We start from the raw sequence: 26,958 nt of genomic DNA on the forward strand, positions 1-26,958 counted from the left end.
AAATGGGATTTAAATTAGGCTGCAATATAATTTTGTTTGAAAGCGTTTTTTAGCAAGATGACATTCCTACAAATACCATTCATCTATAACAACTCCTATAAATCTTAATCAATTTGTCCTTTTGGTCCCACATTTAAAATTCAGTCAATGTTTCAGAACTGCTTTTAGCTTCATAATGTCTTCATGAAATTGTCTGATCAAAAAGAAATTCAACTGAATCACTTTTTATCAAGGACAAAATTTCTTGAGTAAATGTATTCATTCTGACAAATACTTTACCTCAAATTATCACACATTTGACTACTGGAATATGTATACATGATTATAAAAGGTGTTCTTTCATTTCAGTCTTCTGTTACAGAAATAGAGCCCCAGAGAGACTTTACCTACTTATTTGGCATGTCCAGAATACAGATATCAAATGTTCATCTCAAATTTGTTTGCTGTTAAATTCAACAAAACAAAAACAGAACAAAACAAAAATAATCAATGTTTTTTTAATGTTTCTCATTCTTAGCTTGTTAGAATAGCCCTGCTCTTCCTATTTCATCCCTTAAGATATTATGTCTCTCTCAACCTTTGCTCATGGTACTGACAGCCAATCAATGCTAATATTAGTTCAATTTTCTTCACATAAGGAACAGAATTTTTAGTTTGCCTATCCCTGAAGAAAAAAGCAGATGTGAACAACTGCATTCACAAGGATGCTAATCAAGTGCAAAAGCACTAAAGACTTCTACATGGATGTTCTCCCACCATCTCATAGCAATGCAATGTTCAACACTTCTTGTGTTAAAGATCTTCACGTCATGCTCACTGCTCTCTCATCTGGTTTCTGTCCCTCTAGTTCCGACAGACCACTTGATTATTCTTTCCTACATTAACTGCTTCATATTTCTTTATTAAATTTTACACTGATTGCAGTTCATGCTCCTAATTCACCAAGATCACACTCTATTTAAACAGATTACTCCAGAGTATTCACAATGCTCCCAAATCTGCCCCAGAACAGATGTGTTCTCGTTTAGAAACCGAAACATCCAAATATCATTTCTTTTTCTCTAAGACCTATAGGCAGCCTTTTTTCCACAAATGTACAGAATAGTGAAGGTGCTGGAGCTCAGGAAGTATTTTTACGTAGCAAGAAGAAAAGAAGCACAAAAGCATTTCAGACAACAACATGGGCTACTCAGATGACAGGAGATAATAAACCCTGCTAGCACCATCATAACCACACAGGGGCACTGACCCCATACATGCTTATGCAGCTATAGTAAAAAGTGGATGGGGGAAAAAAACCAACTACTCTGTATCAGAGTCAACAAGGCCATATATGGACTTTTTTCATGACTGTGAGTTTCTATATTTTTAACGTTTTTATTCTTAATCAGCGAGACAGAATTACAGCATCCATGGGTTAATTCTTGTGTTAACACAGGGTTTCTCATTATCAGTGCACAGTGTGCCAGGACCATTCCCACAACACACTCACCTCCCTCTCAAAGTTATTTCCTCACCAAGGAGCATGCAAGCATGCCACTTAAAACACTCCATAAACTGCATTAGCTTTAACTCAGATTTTGTGTGGGTGTAAATGCAAACACAGATTTCATACACGGAAACAGCAGAAGGTTAAAGAAATCTCAGTTATAAGTGTACAAGACATACTAACAGAACAAAGGCTGGACTACAGAACTGAGATGTGCTCAGGAAACCATTTCACACAGAAACTCCACAGAAAGTACAATTTTCCAGAATTTGCTAGATTTTAAATAAACAGGAGTTGTGACTAGAAATCAAGAAAGGAGATAGTACTGGAAGACACAAGAAGTTAAAAAATCAAAGAAAATTAAGGATACTTCTAGAAAATCTTCAGAAACAGAAAAATTATTCAAAGGTGAATAAGAAATAAGAAAGGGAACATGAGACAGCAGGATATTTCAAGGACAACTAGAATAAAGGAAGAGCTAAGCTTCAGTTTCTGGATGCATGGTATATGGCAGCAGCTGCAGTTTGCAATTCAAATTAATGTAAAACAGACATATAACCTGTCTGCAAGGGAAGGCAGGTATTCAAACACTATTCTATTTAAAAAGTCAGCATATCCATTTTAGGCAATGTCTGTCTTCCTTCCCTTTTAATCAAAGCCATTCTACTCTGGCTGTTCTACAAAATGCCCCCAGTTGTCCCCTATTGCCTGGCAGCTTCGAAAAAATCATTGCTTACACCAAACCAAAAAGATAATTAAAAGCAGTTCAAACTGAGATTTCATTCTCTATTCACTTGATGAGTAAATGTCTCTTACAATTTTAAGGTATTAAAGCTCAGAGGAGTTTTATTTAAAAGACGTTTCTGAGATTCAACATTTAATGGAAAACCAAATCCATGAGAACAACTGATTTGGGAAAGGCAATCAGCCTTAACTACTTAACATGAGTTTTATTTTCAGTATCATACAGCTGAATTCCAAACTCTATATAAAGCTTTACTGCTTCCAGTGGGAGCATACTACAGTCTTCTGCCTTGCTTTCTCTAGTTACACTCACTTACCTCTGATAATTTCAGACCCATTTGTGCTCATTTTTATTTATGTGCAAAGTGCTATGTCCTGTCCTCAAGTCCCCAAATACTTCTTTCCTCTTTGGTCTATGACTTCAAGCATTCAGTCCTATGGAAGAAGCTTCATTCCTTTCCCAGCAGCTTTGCCAATCAAAATTATCTGCTTGTAGCAGGTAGTCTGACCTACTTCAGAAGTTTCTTGGGGTAAAACATAAGAGAAAGTACTTAATACAATTTAAGAAAAAATGTGGTACACACCTTGTATACCATTAATCAGTGACATCAGGAAAACAGTCTCAAAAGTGTTTGATTTATACATAAAAAATCTAAGCTGTTCTCAGAGCTTTACTGCCTTCATTCAGTACAATGGAAATATTTTCACCTACTGGTAATTGTATTAGTTTCTAAATCTGATTGAGTCTGGACAGTCTGGCCCTATGAACTGGCACACAGTACTGGGACAGAGATTCAGAAGAGATTAAGGCAATACTTCCTCCAGGATTGAACAAATTAGTTTCAAGCTTAAAGAGAAATGGAGGGGGAAAGAGGCAGAATACATGGTACATCACTGATTTATTATTATATAATACTGTTGTCCCTGAAGATCCTCTCAGTTTCAGTTTCAAAATTCACATCTAAGAATCTGAATTGCATCTCCAACAGAGGAAAAAATCCTTCTAGAGGTAGAGACATGAATTCATCTTGAGTAACTCAACGAGCACCAAAAAGTATGTCATTGCCCTAGACTTGCTTTCTACAGAAGAAGAATCACAAGAGACAATTCCAGACTAACTAGGTTGAATATTCAAAAATATTTGTGTTTCTTGCCACTCATTACAAGCAAAGCAACTTTGCAACAGCAAAGTGTATGGCTTAAGAAGCTTCAAAGTATCGAACACAAAATGTTCCACAGTTCACTGCAGTTTCAGAAAAGAATCTGGTTTCATATAAACTTAATAAGAAAAACAAGGTACAAAATTGGGCTGTCATTACAATTTCCTGCACTGTCAGTAATTTTTGACTTATTTTGCCAGTATCACTTGCCTTTTGAAGTGTTTGAAAGACCTTGGCTCCTATAAATGCAAGGATTAGTTTTCAGAGAAAAACACAGCTAATGACAGAATATTGATGTAGTTTGTCCTCTCAATATTCATCATTCACATAAGAATCTTCTTCTGCACAACAGCTTGGCAAAAGGTGTTGAACAGGAAACTAAGTGGAAAGAAACAAGTAATCAAGAACGTACTTGCACCAAATCTCAAGTAGCTGCTCAAACTTGAGTTTGAGTAAGTTATTATCCTTTAGTTCATTAACTCAACTTTTTTTAAAACAGGACTGCCAAGGTTTTCCAAGTGTTTGTGTAAGAATTCAATGCCCAACATCCAAAGACATAAGTATATAAAAATACTTATATTAAAAAGGAAATCTTTAAGTTCTCATAAGCTACAAGGCAGAATTAAGAATTTTTCCAATGAATAGTATAATTAAATTTTTTGGGAAGGAAACACGTTACAAAAAATTGTGAGAAGAGAATGTTGGGGTTTCTTTTTAGATGACATTTAAGATTCTTCTAAATGGTTAGAAATTCTTGGTCCTCTTACACTTGTAACAACTAATTTTAGAAGGAGAACAGAACAGAAACCACCTAGCAAATCCAACATCCATTCTGTTTTTTTAAAGGACCATTACATCATACCACTTAAGAGAAAGGAAACACACACTTTGCCAAAAAAACCCAAAACATTACTAACAGTAGGAGCTTCAGAGAGTACAAACAAAATCATCCCAGTGAACACAACAGTTTGACAATAAGCCATAAAAATCTTCAAACCATCGATCTCGTTTGGTTCAGACAAAGTCATAGGGCAGGGGAAGCAGAACAGAGAAAGTTTAGGATGGCTACTGTTTGAAAGCATCTCAAAAAGATTAAAGGTTTCAGCTGTTCATTAAGGACTTAATTGGTCCCAAGGATTGTGTTTTACTGAGCAGTGGAAACTCTTCTCCATTACCACCAGTTATCTCATGCCTGTCTCTACAAAACAGCTGAACAGCATCATCAGAGAAATCTGCAAGCACTTTTCCAAACTCTCTTCCATGAAACAATTAAGCAAAAAAACCCCAAAAACCCTCCACAACAAGATCATACAGTTGAGGATGTTCCCATTTCCTTTTCTTTTCCTTCCCCAATAGTCAGTAAAACTCAAATCAGAACTTAACTGGATAATAAGCTGTTCTCAGTTACATTGCATATTTAAACAAAGAGGGAAAGGATCCCTGTTCTAGAAATGGATAGCTCTGAATAATCACACCATGTCTTTCCACTGAGAAACACTTCTTCACACAGTATGAAACTCCACCTTGAAGAGATGGAAATTACTGTTCCCTAAGAAAGGTTTTTGACAGTACATAAACTCTCTAATGACTATGTGGCTATCTTTAAAGACACTAAGATCAGCTCATGTGATATTTAACACATTCTGAAGCAGGTATGAGAGTTTTCTGTCTCATTCACCTAACGACAGCTCTTGTTTTGCACAGCACACAAGCCTCTCCAAAGCATGCAGAAGATGGCGTCTTCTCTTCTCAATTTTCAAAGTCAGTCTGCAGTTCCTGTGGGATGCCAGCTGGCAACCATGGAAACTCCTATTGTGAGAAGCTTTTGGAGACAGAGCAACACAGTTGTCAGTCTCAGCTTAATAAGAACCGACCCTAGACAAATAAATGAACACACACTGCTTTCAGTCAGGAATGGGCTCCTGTTCACTCCTTCTCAGAGAACTTTATCTGAGTAACAATTAAAATTGTTAGTCAATGTCATAACTTGACAATGAAACAGCTTATCGAGAAGCACAAGAGTTCAAGGACCTCACCTCTAACACCAGGATAACACCAATTGCCAGCAAATTTTCTATCCAAGCACAAATGATTTTAAACCAGTTTTTTATGCTTTTCTCAAAGTAGAGTCTAATTTGTAGTGGAAATCCACTTTTGTCAATCATAATCGTAAGAATTTCCCAAGACCCCCAGAGACCATCACAACTTGCTGAAACACACAATTTTCATTCATTGAAAAGACTATCATGAAGGGGCCTTTTCCTCAGTATTGAGACAAAAACTCATCTTTTTAATCCTTACCCAAAACTGGTTTTAAAACACAAAAGCCAGAAATTATACATCTCCCAGAGGGAAAAAAATATTTTGATTAAATATAATGCAGGTAAGAAGGAGGGAAAGTGAGGTGCATAAAAGGTGGAGAGTGCTCTTTGGGGTTTTTTAAATGTCTTTCATAGCTATATAACATGGTGGTCTGTCAGAATTGCCTAGACAGGGCCTAAAATTCGTGTCTAAAATAAGCAGTACAGGTATCTTCTGATGGGTATGGCCTTCTAGCACTAACATTAGAAGCCCTTTAGGAAAGAACAGCTCGTGCAGAATGAGCACAATGGGTTTCAGGACCCCAAACAGTCGTCCAGTATTAAAGTACCACCTCAAGAGCTGCTGCTTTCCTGTTAAAATGCTTGTGTGAGCTGCAGAAGTCATTTTACTTAATGTTTTCTCACAATGAGTCAGGATCTGCACAGCTACACCTCACAGAGAATTCACCATTGTTCTCTGGTCAATCAATATCACCCATGTGCCTGTGGCTGGCAGGGAGCTCCAAAGCCTTCAGCAAAAGGGAGAAGATAAAGTTACTGTGCTGAGATACAGAAGATAAGATGCACTCAACATTTTTCCTGGTTTTGAAAAATGTTTGAAAATGGACAATAAGTGCTATTTTGAGTGGATTGCAGCTACAACTCCACAAATCCAAACAAAACGCCCAACCAGTCACCCTTAAAATTAAATGCACCTTCTTCGTTAAGATTACAAATGCTGATGTGAATCAAACTTACAGGCAAACACACAAGTAGTCACTTGCTGCGCTTATATTTTATTTTGGTTAACATTCCTTTGGTCGAGATTGTTGTACAATATACACTACCCAAATGCTGAGATGAGAATGTTATTCTGTGAATGACACCTACCTTCATTTACGGAGATGTTTCTGTACAAAGGACAATCCAGGTCTAGAGAAAGACATTTGAGATGCTTAATAAATCCTAAAAAACAGCACCTTTGGCCAAAAATTTACTGTACAAAACAGATGTTATTATTCAAATGTTTTTCACTGGTAAAGAACAAAACCATAAAAATCACATGCTCATTTTAGGTGTAGGTGCAAACACTCGCTTTTGCTTCCTTAAGAGAGTATTTTTTTAGAATAGTGGCACTCTTTTTTAAAAACTACAATATCATATGTCCTCAGAATGAGAAGTCCACAGGAGAGGGAGTTTTTTTGCATCATAACATAGCCAGTTTATAGTGGGTTTCCACTAAAAAACAAAAGCATATTACACTCAATGAAGAAGCTTCAAGCTTTCCAGCACTGTGATGTTCCCTTTCCTTGCAGTAACAATTCTTTAATAGGTATTTTAAAGGCTTAAAACAAGACATCTTAAGCCTCACACTGTGGCAGTATTTCACATCTGTAAAGGTAATTTGATTTGTGTATGAGGAAAAAAACCAGAACAGATAGTGCCTTTTATTCTGGTATCTCTGGCACTGACCATTTATCCGTCTGAAGTCAAATCAACAGCAATACACAAAATCAATGCATATACAGAAAAATAATTTGCATGATTGCATCTTGTAAAGCTAAGCAAACCACCTGTTCAAATAAGTAGGTCCAATTATAAACCAGATGTTTGTTCCACCAAAAGCACACGGAGGATGTACAAGGTAACAAAGCACTGTTGTCCAACCTTTAGTCTTCGTCAAAACATGCAAACTGTAAATACCCTGCACTAATATACACATCATAATACTTCTAAAAATGGCACTGTTTCACAATATTGCTGTTAAATGTGACCTTGATTAGTTTTCTCCCATTTCAGTCATTGGTGTTATTCTAGAAGTGCACCAAGCAAACAGAAACCAAACAACAGCTTGCAACAAAGCAACTGGGCTCTATCTCCACACACAGCTTGTGTCCTCAGTGTCTGCACTGTGTCCACACACTGCCTTTTTGAAGGCCATTTTCAATGCACATCAAACTAAAAATGCCACCTTCTGTTAAGGAAGGGTTAGAAATCAAACTACAACAGCGCAGCTACAGTAAAGCAAGACACATTACAGTCATGAGAAAGCATTTCTTCTCTGCACAAGTATGTGATCATATTAAGGGCCAATGCTGACAATATCTCTTCATGAACTTAAACATCAGGTTAACCTAAAAAATTGAGTAGTGTTCCTAGTAGGAGCATGCCCTCATTATCTGTATTTCTACAGGCAGCCATTACACCTACTCATTCTATTCTCATTTTCCTTACATAGCAAAGTTGGCAAGGAAAACACCTCAAGATCTCCCCCTGGAAAGCTTTTGAATTTGGCCTGTGCTCATAAGACTGTTAAACACTTCTGAGAGTCCCACCATCTTCTAATGCATCACTGTGGTACAGGGAAGTAATTCTACCTCTTTCTCTAGAGTAAAAAGACCCTCGTACCAGTGGAAATTAAGTGTATTCATAAAAGTATATAGAAAACTATTCCAGACACAGTGTGAAACCTACCCAGCTCTGAGGAGTCTAAAAAAAGTATGCTAAATGCAGGCCATTGGTGTGCTTTATAATCAGATTGCAGTTTATATTGTACCGTTTTTAGCACAAATGAAATTATATTCTAAGGCTTCTAAGACCTTGAAGGCAAAATACAAAATCTGATGGGCTATAAGGAAATGCAAATAAGCCACTAGTTACCCTGGTTTTAGTAAGGAGAAACTTTTTTTATTATCATTTAATAAAACTAAAGTAATGCATGAAATCCTAAGTCAATACCCACCCAATACTGGAAAACATCAAGTTTTAGTCCCTGAACTGCCAATGACCCAATGAGACAGACTGGTTAAATTTGTTGGGGTTTGCTTTTTTAAGGATTCCTTTCCTGTGGTTTTTTTGTGTTTAGTTTACTTTCTTCTTTTTGGTTTGGTTTACCCCAAACACCTTTCTTTTGCTATTTCATAATTAAAAAGCTGAAATGGCTAATACAGCACACCTACCTAATCAAGTCCTGGAGTTCTAAGAAACCCTGACAAAGCATCATGTGCATGAAAACTTACTAAATTTTCCAAAACCAGGAAGGAATTTTTGGGATGGGGAATCAACTAGATGTCAAAGGGGAGCTTTTCTCCTGTTAATTAAACTCTCCGGAGGTTCTGATTGCCTAAGTACTACCTCTTTCATCATGACAAGCTCTTTACATTGTCATCAAATGTTATTGCCCATAATTTAAATTCCTCTTAACTGAACAAAATGTTTATTAACATATTTTAGAGATACAGATCAAAACATCACAACTAACAAGGCTATGTGAGGACAAGTATTTAAGTATTTACAGGTATTATTTTTCCAAGTGTAGTGTCATTATGGCACAACCACCTAACTTGGATGCCCAGTTAAGTCTCTGACTCCTGCTGCTTTCTTTTATTAGCCTGAGGCATGTAATGATAGCATCCAACCACAATATACATACCACACTGTCCACCTGCATTAACAATGGAGGGGACTCATTATTGCTTTAGAAGGGCAATTCCAGTGCTGGCCTCACAAAATAACTCAGAAGAGAGGACAGTACAGAACAGCATGTCTCTAAGTTTCAATCCCAAAGAATGATCCCAAGAGAGCTTTATTCTCTTATCCTTACAGTATATTACTTTTTTGACTCAGAGCTTCAAGATTTTATTGCTTTTTAAGTTAGTGTTGAAAGATTTAATCACAGATTTGTTAGATTTAGCCTCTCAACACAGCCTTTTCCAGAACCTTCAGAACTCCAGCAGGAGCCACAGTAGAAGTTTCCAACTACAAATAGTACTGGAAAAATGTTGGATTTACCATGGATTTCCTCCCAGTAATAATTCACAGCTTGAATTTAGCAATAAAAAAAATCTATCATCGTGTCCCCAGCGCCATCTGGGAGATCAGGCTTTTGGCAAAGAAAAATGGAGCAGCAATTGCCTAGCAGCACAGGAAATCAATGACTTCCCCACTCAGGGCTGAGCAACAGGCTGCTCCTGCTGAGCATGGAATCATTAATTTCCCTTCCTGCCAGCAAAGCTGCTCCGTACATGGAGAAAGCAAAGTCTCTGTTACACCTGCTGGACACACACAGCCCTTCCTCTAAACCCTGACCTTTCCAGGGGGGTTAGACAGCAAGCTACACAATTCCATGTGCATATCCAAAATGAAAAGGAGTGTGGAGATGGCAGTCTCTTGGAAGAGCTTCTGGACACGAGGGTTTCAGGCTACAAGGTAAGCAACAAAAACACCACTGAGTTAAGCTCAAGTCAAAGCTCATGAGTTGACAAAGGATTCAACGGAACTATGCCAACATAAGGGCCAAGAAAATCTGGTCATCTCTTTTGCCCCAGTAGTAGGATAATACTAGGTAATTTCAGGAGTTAGAGTTCCAAAAAGGTGTAAAGGGGTTTTTTTTGGTTTGTTCTAAGCAGGATCATTAAAGGGGATCTTTTAAATACAAAAAGATAAAAGTGGAGCACATTATCCAGGAGACAACACTGGCATCCTTCCAGGCTGCATTTCTTCAGAGCTAAACCACAAGTTTATTTACATATAAAATACAAAGCATATGTATTCCTTTTTTACTGAGAGGTTTGCAGGAACTGGAATAATCATTCAAGACCTTCTGTCAATGTAATGCAGAGACAACCACTGACCTTTGTAGCTTGAAAATCTCAACTTTTTCCTCAAATGTACTAGTCTTAGTGCTCCCTGGAGCATGAGACAAGAAAGAACAGGAATTGAGAGTTTCTCCCAACACATACTTCAACTTTGCTGCAGACAAAAAGAATTTCACATCCACATTTTCCTCCAGGTCAAAGTTCCCAATAAAGTCACAGTAAGGAGATCATTACAGGCATGTACACAGTCACCAAGAACTGTACTACTGTATGTACCTGGTGTCAGTGGTTACTGATACAAAACAGCAGACAGAAGGAACTTCTGGTCAAGCCAGACTTGGCCCTGATTTGAACCAGTGTTCTGAATAAGCAGCTTGTCCTTTGAACAGCCCTCTCTGAGATCAGAGGGTACTGCTGTAGCTGTTTCTGGAGCTATGGTTGCACATCAGCCCCAGTAACTGCAGATGTGTTAGGACATCACCAGATCTTGCTGAGCATTGATTTACCTGTATCAGGCAGATTTGGCAGCATCTCACAACAGCAACACTATTTGCTGCTTATCTGTGCATCATTGAACCTAGAATCTGTAAAAACACAACCGTATTGCAGCAGAAATATCACGGTCTCTAGCAGCTTCTAGCTTCTCAGGGAGACTTCTTCAGTTTAATAAGTTACATCTGTAAATGCAAATATCTGCCTTATTTCTCTAGAGTCACCATTGCTCTAAATCAATTCAGGTCACGCTGAAATTAGCCTTGCCCTTCAGCAGGTTAAGAGCTTCTCCCATTTTGCTATAATTAATACATGTCCATAGAAAAATTACAAATAAAGTGAAAGATAAAAAAGAAGTAGGATTATTCTGTAGCATTTTTTTCGTGTCCCTCTATCCCCAAGTTCAAAAGGAAGCCTCTCAAAAATCTCACTCTGCTGCAATTTAATAAGTCAGCAAAAAAGAGACACTGCTTGAAGGTATTTCACAGAAGAAATAACATGAAACCTACAAAAGACTCCTCAATAAATGTGAGCCCCACACATAATCCTACCTTTATTCCTGCAATAAGGAAAAAAGCTCATTCATTTTCTAAGCTTGCACCTTCTTCATTGTCCATTTTAGGTGCAATAAGATTTATCATTTAGTCACTCTGGAGAGCAGTAGGTCTGCATTTATCATGGTGAACCGCGTCCTCACTTTGTTCTTACAGTTTACGGAAAGCCAAGCGCAATGACTCATAAAACTGCTGCAAGAAAAAGCTGAAACAAGTTAACAGAATGAGCTTAAGTGACATCCTTCATCCTACGTTTCCGGCGTGCAGAGCCAAAACCACATCACACTTTCAACAGAACAGATTTAGAGCTATTATTTATCATAAATGGCAAGACCCTCACCAAGGCCAAGTAATGTTTCATGGTGTTCCTGAGCTGCTCACAGATCTTAAGCACACTATAAGCAGTGGAAGGTCTGGCTGTACATTCTAAAGCAAAAGGGACTCTTTTCTGCTAATGTACTACTCTTCTCCTCTTGGAAAATTATATTTCCTTCATGCTGAGAATGGTCATCGTGAAAATTCTTACCTGTTTTCCATCTAGCGTGTACAAGCGTTTAACCACCCCTGAATCCAGCTTGATGGCATCGGTTATATCAGTAAGAACCTGTTCAAAGGAATGTGCTGTCTTCTTGTTGAGCAGAATCCGGACTGCCTTCCGTGGCTTCACTCCGCTCCTGATGATAGTGACCAGTTTAGGCCTAATGAAATCCTTATTCTCTTTTGTGTCTGGAGCACCTCCTTTAGCAGTGGCAAGAGATGGCACTGAACGAGAAGTAGAAGTTGTCTTAACATTCACTGACCAGTTAGGGTTTACATTCTTTGTGTACTCCAGTTTCTTGAAGGGTTCTATGGAACCACATACATAACTTTCCCCTGTGGAAACAAAAGCAGAAGTCCAGCAAGTCAGATTGGAGAGGGAAGAAAAAAAAGAAAAATGCAGGAAAATACAAAATCAAATCATTCTCAAATTATTAAATATTATTCTTATCATTCTTGATCTACAGCACATAAATATTGATCTCTTCCCTTCTCAGATGCTATTGACTACAAAATGAGTGATCATTTAAATATCACTCTTCAGCTAACTGTTCAAGAAATGCTGTTACAAAAATCCTTGAAAGCTGCAGTTTTCTTAGCAGAAAACACTATTTGCAGTGGGGACCACTGCTGTCAGTAAACACAGTAAACAGCATTTGTATTTCACCAGCAGCCCAGCCTGAGAACATTATCACAGTACACCCCCAGCCTTCATGCTTAAATGGCCCACTCCTAAGAAAACATCAGGCCCCAAATATTTCAGAGGAAATACTATGAAACATTACCAAACAATATAGGCTACAAATAATGTTTTATAAGAAGGTGGATGAAAGTGTCATGGAAATTTGTTAACATTTGATTTTTTAATTGTTTTTTTTAAGCTTTAGGCATCATAAACCCAGGATATGTATAGACAAGAAACCTCCCTGTATTATTATGACTAAATATATAATATGTGGGGAAATGAAGACAAAGAGTAGCAATTACAGACTTCTCATCACAACAAATTTACCATACTTAAAAGAAAAATAGTGGCTATTAGTTCCTCTTTCTGTTGGAGCATTATCTACAGCAAAATATTTTTGCAAATACCACACCCACACAACTTCTGGGGAGCTAGAAATCAGCCAGAAAACCCAGCTCCATGTAGATTAGCACCTGAATCCAGTCCAGCTGAAGGCTGCTGTGTAAGGGGCACCTGCTTGGGTGCTCCCAAACTCTCCCTTGAGCTTGACTGTTGCTGTGCTGGCAGTAGCAATGGATGAGTTTGATCAGCTCAGTGATCTGACTAAACACACCAAAGACACTAATTTTGCAACATCAAGCTGATCCAGTTTATCCTCTGTCTGAGGAAAAACAAGCAAACCAACCAACCAAAAACCTCAAAGAAACCAATACTAGATCCAGCAAGACCACACCTTCTGGCAGCCTACAGTTAAATCACAAATAATGCAAGATTCTTTCCTGAACAATACCACAGAGACATCTGAGATGTTTTACTTCTTCTGGGTTCAAGAGTTCACTGCATGCTAATAGCACAGAGGCCTTCATGTCAGAAATTTAGCCCAGGGTAACAAAACCAGAACAAAACTCAGTGATGCACCTCCTATGCCAAGAACCAAAGATATTCCTAATGACCCCTACCCTAAGGAAAGAGGATTCACAGTTCAATCATTAAAAGAAATTTAAGTATTAAAAAATTAATTTCTGAACAGAAATTCTAAGGTTTCAAGGCACCCAACCCAATTCCGGAGACATTGCAGCACGCAAGGAGGTATAGATACGCAGAGTCACCGCATCTAAAAATGGAGGCAGGCAACACTGGGACTTGAGGTTTGGATAAAGGTAGGCACTTCCTTTTAGCTACTGCATACATATAAGATAGACAGATATGTATATGGAAACATCAGCCTAGAAGGGCTCAGCTACAGTAATGAGTGGTCAAACAGTGCAAGTTCTCTTTTGTCCATGTCCTGTCCAATTGTTCTAGTATTAGCTTCTCAGTTAGTGCCAGGTCAGAATGCACTCACTGAACCACATCCACAAAATTAGAAACTTTTAAGGAAAAAAAAAATCCTACTATGATTAAGACTGCTCTCAATACAATACCTGCTCTATAAAATAATTTACAGAAGTCTCTTAAAAATTTTTAAGCAAAATTTATTTTCTACACTTGTGCTGGCTGTAAGATGTAAAATCCACCAGTAACCTCTTATTTTGTTTTTTTGGAGGGGAGATACAGATCTGGATTTTGAGGTTCAGTCCTATTAGGGAAATTGTTCACTGCAGTTGCAGAAAATAACATTATTTAAAATCAAGTCTTCAAATTAAAACTCACTTCTCAAAGGGTAGGCTCATAAATAAATGTTGATACACAGTGTTCTCAGAAGATTTACATTTAATTTATTAAGAACTCTTTTGGTTCCCCTTCTTGAAAGGACAGCGTTCCACATGATTTTTAATATCAGCTACATTTAAAGGTCAGATGGATTCCTTGTAGCATTTAACTGCACATCAGCTCTTCATTACAAAACTAAATTTATATGAATGATCATTTAAAAAGGACCAATAGAATCACTGCAAGTTTGGGATTGTTTGAACATAAGCACTTTTGCCCTTTCCTCATTTCCAATGGTACCATATCACTAAAATATTTACACCAAGATAATTTTTTCCCTTCAAGAGGCTCATATTTTTCTAGAGAACACCTTGGAGGCAGAGCATCCAAGGCCTTCAAAGATTAAATACCTTTAGTAAGAACTATTTTATACGGGTTAACAGAAATACAGACACTTCTCCCATAATGTTGTTATTTAAAACTATTTTAGATATTAGCTAGGGACTGCAATTTTCATGCATGCCAGTCCTAAGGGTCAGGCCTGTAAGAATAAAAACCTTTAGTACCTCTGGTGCTTGTACACAGAGGAATCTCAAATAAAAGGACAAAAGGTCTTCACCTAGATTTTCATTCCCTTATTTTTCACCAATACCTCCAGGAGAGAAGACTGTAAAAAGATTTCACAAGGGGCATGACATAAAACTCCAGTAAATCCATCTCCTGCTTTAGCTATTGCTTCTTCATCATCAGCTTTGAGTAACTGGCAGCTGGAAGAAGAAATTAACAATCTCCAGACACTAGATTCCTAACAGAACAAGTGTTGAGAAGGATTCTTTGAAGAAACTGGATCAAGCAAAGGGCACAGACAACAAAGCCAATTTAACAGTGACAATTTGATTGCAGCTCCCCAGGAGAGGAGAGCAAGTGTTTCACAGCGCAGTCATCTGTCACTAATGGAATTTTGACTCTTGATTACAGTATCAATAGCCATTAGGAAAAGAAAAGGGGAACACCCAGTTGCTTTGGGAGATCTGGCATCTAGGAAAAAAAGTGATTATTACACCTTAGAAAGTATCCCTTTCCTGAGAGCCTCTTCACAGCAACAGTGCAAATGAAACACACCTACCACTGGAACCTTTCAAAAAAGACGCACAGTGCTTGTTTGGTCAGTTTCAAACTTTTGGTCAGTAACCTTACACTTTAATTTGTATAAATGCTTAACACTTCTGGGAAATGCCAACTGGAACAATAAAATAAATCTTAACATTGAGAAATTAATCATAAATCTAATCATGTAGAAGGGCAGATTCCAAAACATTGTTTATGCTTTAAAAAAAAAAAAAAGAAAAAAAATAACCTACTACCTGCAGTTGCACATCTGTCAAAATTCAATGTAACTGACCTATCAGAGACATGCAACACTGGAGGATAGTTCTGATGGGTCATGACAGAATTTCAAGGCTTGCTTCACTTATTAAATATTTGTAGAAATAATATCTGTGTGTACAAAGTGGTTGCTAAGGAGACATTGAATCACTGCACATAAGTACTGGAGCTTTCCTGATGCAAGTGTCTCCCTGCTTTCCACATTGGTATCAGCAGTTAGTTTGTTTTCTTCAGCTTGCTGATATTCTCCTTGTAAGAATGAGCGAGACATCATCTCTTAAAAGCCATTTTTTGTGTTGCTTTTCTGTGCTGAAGGTGACTTGGCCTAAAATGGCTTCATGAGGACACCAGTTATCTTAGGTAGAAACCCTAGAGAAGGAAGAGAGAATCTGTTTGAACATCACAGAGAGGGAACATCTACCCCTCTTTGTGGAGGTCAGGATTTACCAATTTAAGGAAAATGGTGTTGATTCCTTGGAGTACAGTATGTAGTAGGAATGTAAAGTTAATTTATTAACTTGCAGTGATTTATTGGGGTCCATTTCCCCAACAGATAGGATAAGAAATATGTTAAGAGGATGGGGAAGCGACTAGCACCCCCAGCACTCCATGCCTAAGCATACGTGCCTTTCTTCACTTCTACCCTTTGGTTTTATACATACAAAAGGCAGAATCTCAATCTCTCAGGAGAAAGGACAAAAAATTCTCACTGCTCCTCACTACACGGAGCAGATTGCAAAAAGAAGATGACCTGAATGAAATAAATTACTGATACTTGATAGTTCCCAAATGCGTTAGTTAATAGAACAATAACCTACTTTAACTACATTGCTGCTGCCTTGTCTTCCTGCAGGGTCTGAAAAAAATGCAACAGTGCAAAAGAGATGGAGCATCTACAGGAAATAAACCTGACCTACACATGTCCACCCAGCAATGAGATGCACCAAAAACTTCAAAGCAGATCTCCTCTGACCTTGGAAAGGACTTCTTTCACAAACTTACTTTCTTCTCAGTTCAGACTAAAAAGTTGGGATATTTTTTCCTCATAAAAAATACTTCCTCTGTCCCCTCTGTCACAAGTAAGATAGACATTGTACACACTTAAAAAAAAGCCCACCAAAAAATAATGTAAAGCACCCAGAATAAGAAATCATATGGACTTCCAAGAAGCTGTTAAGCAAGATAAAAGATGATCAACAGGCTAACAGATGAACAAAATAATCAAATAAACAGTGCCAGAACAACCCTCTACTATTTTATGCAACAGGATCATTCAGCTGTTTGTTTATTAAACAATATAAGGATTGCAGCCATTTCTGCCACAGGATTCAGTCCAAGTTTCCCTAAATTTGATAGCCCTGGATCAAGTCCATGGTAAATATCCAGTGTAAATTTAATCCTACAAACAAATGTCCACATAGATTGAGCTCTACAAACATTTAAACAGATACTTTAATATTATTATTTTGATAGCACATTACAAATGCATATGAATCTTTCCAGCCCATCAACTCCCAGCTGCTGAGGTAGGCACGATCTAGAAGAAAGAAGCCATTAGCTCTAGAGAGCATCAGAGACCACGTCAATCAATTCCTACAGCCTGCCCTGGCTGGGCTCCTCACCAACAACACCTGAGTGGTTGGCAGAGTCAAGAAGGCAGCAGGAATACTGGGAAGGAGAAGCTGAGACACAAGAAATGAGGTGACAGTAGGAGTAGCAAGACCATATACAAAACAAGTCAGGAACTCTCGCAGCCCATCACTTCAGCAAGGAGATGCTGCCTTTTGAACCCTGCACTGGCAGGCAGCTTCTCTGCTGCTCTGAGCACAAACTGCCTGCCTCCATCACGGGAGCCTTCCTGCAGTCCTCATGTGACCCAGCATTTCCTCTGCCCTGCAGCAAGGTTCACATCTCCCAAGAGTTATTAGCTGGCTACAGCTATTACTGGATTTTAAAGCTGGCATATCTGCATCCTTTCAAACTGCTCCTTCAACAAGGCTTGTGGCTCTGAGGTAATCCCTGAGAGGCATTCGTTTTTCTTTTTGAGAATATTCCTTAAAACTGTTTTTGCCATTATGCCTACACAAAACATGCAGACACAGACAGAAGTCTTTAGAATCATTTGGCAGTGCACCCAATATTGACATGTGACAAAATTGTTTCCCAGTATGCTCTCTGCCTTGTGGTCTGGGGCTTCCGGCTGGTCTTTGACTGCCAGCTCTCAGCTGCAGGGTTAACTTTGTGGTAGGTATCGTAGAAACTTAAAACAATCAATTCTGATTCATACCCAAAACTCTGAGGTAATATTACAATAAAATTAATGAGAAAGAGATGCCGTTCTGGCTACAGATTGATTCTGTGGTCTTTGTTCCACATAGCAGGACCGCAGGAGTAAAAACCGTAAATACTCTTTATTTCAGAGTTGCCTTGCAATGTTCATTGTTTATTTTGGGGGTAAGATACAGTTGCTCTAAGGTTGATACAGTTTTGGAGAAGCAAAGTTCCTTCCTGAAACTTCCTTTACAGCTAAAAAATTTAGCCTTGAAGAGTAACTTCATCTTTATCTACGTGCTTTGATTGTATGTCATGCCTAGGAAATAAAGTCACATCACATTCAGAATCCATTTCTTTAAATGTAAGAGGGTCCTAACATCAGGGCTGACAAAAAGTAGGAACTTGGATCCGTTGCATTATTTCCTTCATGTAGGGTGACAGAAGTTACAGACCATGTGAAACTTTTTACAACAGTACATACCTCTTGTTATCAAATTCCAACAAATCTCACATGCATAAGTCTTTAGAGAAACAAACAAACAAAAAACCCAAACAAAAATGGGGGGGGGGGGGGGGGGAAGGGTGGAGACAAAAACAAAAAAAGAAAAATCAATCAAACCAAAAACCCACGAAACTCCTATGCCCAGGGATGTCATTACTTTCAAATAAAGAGAAAATGTGTCCATGCATCTCCAAATAATCTATATCACCAGCATCAGCCATGCCAGCTCTGAACTGTATGCAGAATGAAACTAAATATAACTGAAGAAAAACAGCTCTCTTACAATCTTTTTCCTTTGGGACTGTATTTCATGCAATTCTGTGTATTTAGCTCTGGGATGAAAGACAGTGGCTGCTGTCTCATTTCCCTCAAGAGCCTTTATGTACGACATGAGAAGGTAAGAATACAGGAACTTCCTCACTTCCTCAGGCATAAAGGCAAAAACCAACTAAAATCAAGGCTTTACACATTTGCTTTACATTGCAATCACCAAATCAATGTTCCCCCAATCACGTAAATTTATAACAGTCTAAATAAATTCATTAGTGAATTCACACAGGAAGGGAATAGCCTCACCATGAAGAAAGCAATACTTGATATTTCAGTAGTTGGAGCACAAATGTCATTTGGCAAGAGGCAAAAATCAAGTGATTTTCCAGCTATTTAAACACAAAGCACAGCTTCAAGCTAATTAATGCTGTACCAGATGAGCCAAACTCTAATAAATTTGTATAGCAAAGAGTGGAAGAGGCTTATGCAAAAACCATCACTGAGCTAATAATATATGAACCCGTGCTCCACTGTGAAGTTCTGTGAGTGAAACAACCCACCCTGCAGTTTTATACAAATAAACAGAAGACCCTTTTCAGATAGAAGGAGGATGTAGCTCTCTTCTTCCACACAAAGACTGACTTCTGTAAATCCCACAGTCCTAATGGGACAAGAAAACAAGATTGTCCTCCTTGAACTATACCAGGAAGGGAAGATGTATTCATTGAAAGGGTAAGGAATAAAGTCCCACAGGACAAAAAGAAATCCCAAATGCCTTTTTTAAAATAAACCTAGGCTCTTGCACTGTCATTCATTTTGACTGACTGATTAATAGCTGGTATTATTCTTCACTAGGATGCCAAAATAAACCAATCTTACAGGTTGCTGGATTTATTTTTGAATTCAGTTCTTTATTTTCAAAGCTGGTTCTGACTGGCTGCAAAAGGACTGTGCAAATCAACATTAACATCAATGAAACTTGCTTCTTGTTGAGCATACCAATCAAATAAGCAAGTGCACAAAGACTGCTTTTAAACAGACGTTGATTAATATTGGTCTTTCCTCCCAGAAATTGATTTTCTCTGGCAATTAAATAATGTCCTGACAAATATAGTTTTTACTGTGCCCTGAAATTGATAACATTGCTCCTCAGACCAGTTTCCTTGCTATTTCACTACACCTCTGGTCCTATCCCCCAAACCTGCTACTTAGGCAGACAATCCCACCCCTTCAATTTTGTTTCTGGATCATCTTCATGTTGCCCCCTACTTTCCTTTTTACACAAGGAAGATTATCAATAATATCGGGTTCTCAATACTTGAAAAGCTTTTCTCTGCTATGACACAAAAAGGAGACAACCCAATGGTGGCTGAACACCTGCTATGCAAAGCTGTGCTCATTTTCAGGAGCCACATTTGCCATTACCCTTTTATTCGCCTCTCTCCATATTAGCCTTATTCTGATCCTCTCATTACATGCTGTTACTGTAAGTTCTCTCACCTGCTGCTAAAAATGAAAATCCCATAGAAATTACAATCTCTGTTACAACTCTAAATTGGCTGTCTGTGGCCGTCTATCCATTCTTTACTGGTTTGTCCATGGCACACTTGGGCCGGGGGTAGAATGGAAGCAATAATGAATCAATTGTTCCACCTTTATTTTCTTGGAACACAATCAAGTACCGGCATTTAAACTTCACAGGTAAGAAACACTCATTTATGGCCATGTGATAGTCAATGCCTTCATACTCTGTACATTCTGATGTTTTACACTAGAAACCCACTGCAGTCCAGAAGCATTTCATGTTGGAAAAGCTACTTTAGCTATTTTTAAAACTTGTGAAAAGTACTATTAATTTTTTAAGTTTAATATTCAAATTGATTAATGCTGACAGCTTATTTTGAAGCAATAGAACTATCACTGAAGGAGTGATAAATTTGTTCTCAAGGGGCTAATTAATGACTGGCATGTCTGACATTTGACAGTGACCAAGAATTGTCAGTTCTGCCTAAACCACTGGTGATGGTTTATAGTGCAGGTACATGAGCCTTATTTAACAGACAACCTAAGATCTCTGCAGCTACTTGAAAGGAGGTTGCATCAAGGTGGGTGTTGGTCCTCTCCTCAGAAGTAACAAGCAACAAGACAAGAGGAAAGGCCTCAAGTAGAGCCAGAGCAGGATTAGATTGGGTATTAGGAAAAATTCTTCATGGAAAGGGCTGTCAAGCACTGGAACAGGCCATCGCTGTAGGTTTTTAAGATGTGCAGATTTGACACTTAGGGACACGATTTAGTGGTGGCCTTAGCAGTTCTGGGTTAATAGGTGGACTCAATGATGTAAGAGGTCTTTTTCAACCTTACCAATCCTATGACTGGGGAAAAGGGATATGCTACAGAGGAAAAAAAGTTTACAATCCACCCCCAGCTGAATCATGGCTATGATATTACTCTTTTAACAGGTTGCCAACATTCATGCCATGCAATGAGAGGCCAGTATTTTACTTAAGTCATATTTACCTGTAGAAAAGAGGTACAGCTCTTCACTAGGCTTCATAGACTTAAAAAACCAAAAACATCTGAACTGAATTTCACACAGGTTTCATTAGCAGCACAGAACTTTTGAAGTTTAACAGACTGAACTCTCTTTGGTTTGACCTTGCATCTTTATGAAAAGAAGGATTAGATGCAATCTTCAGGATACAGGACTATCAACACTATGTTGAAGGGAAAAGTTTAGACACGTTCAACAAGAAGGAAAAAAGTAGCAAGGCAACAATATTTCAAGGCATCATTTAAGATATCCACAATTCTAGTCAGACAGACCCTTGAAAATCCTTTATCAATAAGAATACTGTTACCTCTTTTGAAAGACTTAAAAGATTAGACAAAGGCCGACTCAACTTTACACCTCGAGATCTTACTGCTCACCTTCTACTAGCTGGTCCAAGGAGGAAATCTTCTTGGAGCCATCAATTGTGTAGATTGTTCTCACTCCCTGGGGCAGGTTCACATTGTCGGACAGAGTTCGGGTCAGGTCAGCCAGGAGAGCCTCGAAGGACCTGAAGCGGTCAGGGCCGATGGCATATACAATCCCTTTGAAGTAGCGGTCTCCATTACGGTAGAAACGAACTTTCTTGGCTTTCTTCTCAGAACTCAGGGTCTGTAGAGTACGGGTTCGGTAAAAGCTGCAGTGGGCACTGTGGGTAGGGCTGGGCAAACCATTCACCCGGGACCCTCTGCCATACCGCTGAGCTTTATCACGCTCATCAAAATGCTCCAGCTCCATATCTCTCCCCAGGGACATCTTGGAGTTCAACCTAAGGAATGCACAAGAGGAGAGAAAAAGCTTTAGAAACTTAGAAGTTTTAAGGGAGCTCAGTTTAAGACTTCCTGTTCTATACATGGCTCTTACAGGGGACTACTTCCTTGGTTGAGAAGAAAGTTTGAATAAAACCACGTTACATTCACATGGTCATTTCACACATAAGCCTCTTGCCATGCCTTAAGAACTACATTTAAGTTAGATGTCCTAATAATGCCACTCATGAACCCAAATGCTAACGATCAGCAAAGACTGAGAAGTGTTTGTTCAAATTCAGTATCTCGGAAAACAAGGTGACCAAGTTGACCTATTGGAAAAAAGGAATAAATGCATCAGCTTTCTACTTTTTCTCATGTTATATTCAGGTGCTATTTGAGTCTCATCTACCTTCTCAACTGGTTGCCCCCACTAAACTCTTGGTTGCAACTGTGATCTCAAGAGGTGATGTTTCAGAAGGGCTGCCAGTTGCCAACAACTAAGCAATTAAGAAATTTTCAGAGGAATAGATCTGGCAGGTTGGCAATGAGAACCAGAACTATCACAGATTCAGTGGGTCAATCCCAATGTTAAAAACTACTTGCATATTCCAGCCATTGGAATATGGTTGGAATCTGCAACCTCACAGCCTAAGTTTTGTAATAAATTCTTTCAGTTGTCCTTGCACAAATGCTTTACACACTCTGAACCAACAGAAGGGCTCAAATGGCACAACATTAAAGAAAAAAATCTACCAGGAGACAGTGTTTTTCAATGAGCAAGCTACTTCAACGCTCTATGTCTTGCAAGATATATTATTAATATCCTAAGTCTAATATTCAAATTGATTAAGGCCAGGAGCTTCTTTTGCCATCACCAAAGGATTGATAAAATCAGTGTCATTGAGCAAATAAGCAATTGGTGTCTCCCATGTTTGACTGTGAGAAACACCAGTCAGCCCTGACCAAAACAATCCCCGTTGTTCAATACAGTTTACATAAACAGAAGTTCACATGTTCTGAAATAAAACCAAAGAGGCAAATACTTCTGTTACTTTTTGACAACCAACACAAGACTAAATAATACAAAGTGCACATTAATCTTCACAAACAGAAGACACAAAAATACAAAAAAATAAAATAATCAAAAGATCATTAGGTTCTAAACATATTCATTTAAATTTAGGAGCCATCTAGATTTGCAGTTGTCTGCAGAATAGTAAAGCACTGAAAGTTTATTTATAGCACAGATACATAGACCTAATTTAGAAGTGGCCTCTCTCATTGATTTCCAATAAAAAGACAAAAACCAGCAGGAACTAGCTTTGTTTCAACCACTCATAATGATGCGACCATTAAGAAAAAAAAGATGTATTCAAACCAGCTGTAGAACAGTGGGAGGAAACAGAGGAAAACTTACAGATGCTCTTTGACTTGCAAAAGTTTGTATTAAACCAATGATTATGCAGCTGGACCCTGATGGTGCGAAGCTGTAGGTGATGTGCTCAGCAGCTTCTCAGAGCAGTCCATGTGCTGGACCAGCACAAGCACCTAAGGCAAATGTGGGGCCCTAGTGGAAATTATTTACCCTACTTTGGTTACAGCTCACAACTGACTTTGTTACACTGACACAGGATCATATGCTTATGTATAAATGCAGGATTTATACCTGTAAATCCTTCAGAAGTACCTACACATAGTACAGTGTATGTGTTTTCTCATATATGTAAAAAAAAGACTAATCTCTGCTTTTCCCATGCACACTACATCCCATTTCAGTGAAATGAACAAGAACGTTTGCTGTGGCATTTCACTCTATAGGTTAAATGCAAAATACAGCTTAGTGGCCACATTTTAGGATTGAGAACACACCATCACTGCTTCCATGTTAAAAAAAATTTTGTCAGTTATTTTAATTCCCATCCAATTCCAGTGAGAACCTGTTATTCAGATTTAAACAATCCCAGAAAGCACAATTCAGAAACTGTATCTCTGAAGCAATTCCCGTGCCAAGAAAAATAGATTTTTCTTAGGTCTGCTGTTACCTCTGCTGAAACCATCTCTAATATACCCCCCTTAAAAAAAAAAAAAAGTTTAGACGAAGATATTCTCTTTCAGCTTTATTAATTTTGGATGAGGGGCAAGAAGTGTGAGTCACTGTCCTTTCTTCCACACGTTTATGCTTTTATCAATAATGTCTGTAATTCCCAAATACATCCTTAAAACTGAAATAGAGCCCCCCTTTAGCTGTACAGTCCTGGTATGTAGAGAAAAGCGTGTCTAAACCACAAGGTCAGAGCAGACAAAGAAATCCAAAACAATTTGATCTGATGTTTCCGTTTGTGTGTATAAATATATAGTCTTATACAGGCAGATAGGCAAAAACGAAGAGACACGCCCCTGAAAAACCACCATGCCAACACTTCACACCCTAACATCTGTTAAAGAATTATTTATAATACAGGTGTGGAGGAACATTTCCATGAAAAAAACACGCATGCTGATTTAAAAAAAAAAAACCACACCACGCCGCGATGTGACTGGGACCCAGCGCAGATCATACGGCGACTAAGCAGCCGGATGACCACTAGCCACCGGGGGAGGGCGGCGGGTTTGGTGGGGGAACACGGATACATGCGGCAGAGGGTTCACGAAAAGATGGGTTTTATCCTGCAGGGGTAGGGGACCCGTGTGTGAAACACGCCCATTCCTCCGGAGGTGGCACCAGGCACCTCAGCCCCCCGCGGACTGCCCGGCGCGACCCGCGGATGCCCGGGGCAGCGCCGCGCCCGCTCCCCGGGGCCGGACCGCGCTCCGGCAGCCCGGCGCTCGCTGCGCGCCCGCGGAGCCGCCCGCGGAGCCCGGCGGAGGCCACCGCCCCACACAATGGGCACAGGTGCATCGCTCCGCGCCGCGACCGCGCCCCGGCGGCCCCGCACGCCGCAGCCCCCGCGCAGGACAGGGCAGGGCAGGCACGGCCCCGGCCCCAGCACCGGCTCCGGTCCCGGCCCCGGCTCTTACCTGTTCTCCGCAGCCTGGCGGGCACCTCCTCACTCAGACCTGCCGGCCGGGCGCGGAGGGAAGGCGGCGGCTCGGAATGGGAAGCGGCCAAAGAGCGGCGGCTCCCGCCCTCCCCCCGCGACCACCCGGCTGTAGGCGCAGTAGTTGCCGCAGAAAGCGGCTCTGCTGCCTTTGTTACGCCTCCCCTGGCTGTAGCGCGCTGCTGGGGAGCCCGAGCTGCAGCTGCTTCGCCTTTCTTCTGCTGCTGCCGGTTGCAGTGATTTGCATTAGCCCGGCCCTCATTGAAATGCGGCTCTTCACACCAGCCTCTCCCAGGCGCTCTCCAGAGGGCGGCGCCGCCGCCGCTGTCTCCCCCTCTCTCCCTCCCGTTGCGGGGCCGCTCTTCCATCGGCGCTGCGGGAATGCCGTCGCCGGAGCCGCTCCGGGCAGCGCGCCCTGCCCCAGCCCTGCCGGGACCATCGGGCGCTATCCCGGCGGGCTTGCCCCGGGGCACATCCCGGCCGCACCGCGGGTCGCTGCTCGCCCCGCGCCTCCCTCCGCCCCGGGCAGCCCTGGCTCGTGAGACGTGCCCGATACGGAGCTGCCTGTGCCCGGGGCAGAGCTGTGCCTGGCGAGGGGGGCATCTGGCCCGAGTCTGAAAAACGCCTTGGGAAGTAATTTTAGCAAATGGGTATGTTGGCATTTCCAGGAGGTGCGCCTGGGCGCGGAGTACTGAAATCCCACCTAGTCCCCAAAGGTCCATTACAGGGTTTGGGTGCTGAAGGTGGGATTGATGCGGAATTTAGGCATTAAAACCAGGAGCCATGCTTATTCATACCACTCGCTTAGTTACAGCTGACCTTGGAGGTGACTAACTTCCATAGATGTTACAGTTTTTAGGATGAAATTTCTCAGAACATGTATTTGGCCAAAGGGCATCTCAGGCTTCATCTGACTGAGTCACCCAACCCCTGAACCCATCAGGTCTTGGAGCATGTTTGATAAGTCAACCTGCATGCAAAAATTCAGCCATATTTGATGCTTTCTTTTCATAGGTTTGTTATTCTTCACTTTAGTGTTAAAATTTCAGTGGTGAGATCCTTCTCAAGGCAAAGGATCTGGTTTGCTCCCCTTTGTGCAGGAAAGACTTCAGCCCTCTTCTGCTTGTCAGGTAAACAGCCTATGGTCCAGGGGGATATGGAAGAGAAGAAAACACAGTCTGTCCCTTCTGTTGGAGCTGCTCCACTCTGAAAGAATTAAAAATGCATTAGATCAGAGAGAGGGAATTAGTCTGTAACCTCATGGTTATGGCACTCATTTGGGAAGGACAAAAGATGGCTTTGTGTGTCTGTATTACAGACAATTTATGTGTTTTATATCCATAAATCCAGAGACAATCAATGGAGCAGGGACTTAAGCCCAGGCTGCCCTTTTCCCTTTGATAGACCTTTAATCAGAATAGAGGTTCCTGTTTAATCTCTCTGAAGGCAAACCCAGCCTTCCATCTACAAAAAATATAAGAGACTCAAAAGAAGAAGGGGATGGAGCACTCCCTTTCTTTTCTTTTCCCCTAGAGAAGTCCGCACGTAGGTTCTCAGGAGACAGGAGATTCCCTAAAGGAGAAAAATTAATTGTTGCCTTGTCTTCATCATCCTGGAGGAGTTCTTTAATCACTAAAGAAGAGAGCAAGCAGGAGTCTTCTGGCCACGCATTTTCCCCTAGATTTGAAAGAGAAATGAGCACCTAAAACCTTCAGAAAAACCTCTGCTCAAAGGAGTAATAGTATTAAAATTAACCTGAGCATCAAAAAGAGTCAGAATTCAATGTACAATATTGTCCTCAGCACACTCTTACCGCCTAGTTTAGTTTTTGTGGGTCTTGTTCTGAGGCACTTAACTCTTCCCCTATGGACAATGAGGTGCAGAGTCACTTTACTATAAAGACTTGTTTTTTAGATACAAGTTCCTAAAAAATGAGCACGTCCACATTGACTATTTCATCAGCTTTTTAGTCTTTT

General features: G+C 40.0%; 1 protein-coding gene across 3 annotated transcripts in view; it reads right to left on the reverse strand.

Moving 5' to 3' along the window:
* The window catches only part of DCLK1 (doublecortin like kinase 1), a 227,091-nt gene extending 201,872 nt beyond the window's left edge, over window positions 1-25,219 (reverse strand). For all 3 annotated transcript variants that reach the window (XM_059838866.1, XM_059838867.1, XM_059838869.1), the window contains exons 1-3: window positions 24,963-25,219; window positions 21,573-21,961; window positions 11,864-12,210 (exon numbers count right to left, since the gene is read on the reverse strand). In XM_059838866.1, the coding sequence (XP_059694849.1) occupies window positions 11,864-12,210; window positions 21,573-21,948 (723 nt within the window). In that variant the 5' untranslated portion in view covers window positions 21,949-21,961; window positions 24,963-25,219. The remainder of the gene's footprint in view (window positions 1-11,863; window positions 12,211-21,572; window positions 21,962-24,962) is intronic.
* Between the last annotated feature and the right edge of the window lie 1,739 nt (window positions 25,220-26,958).

This window comes from Haemorhous mexicanus, chromosome 2 (assembly GCF_027477595.1).
Source record: "Haemorhous mexicanus isolate bHaeMex1 chromosome 2, bHaeMex1.pri, whole genome shotgun sequence".
Taxonomy (NCBI): domain Eukaryota; kingdom Metazoa; phylum Chordata; class Aves; order Passeriformes; family Fringillidae; genus Haemorhous; species Haemorhous mexicanus.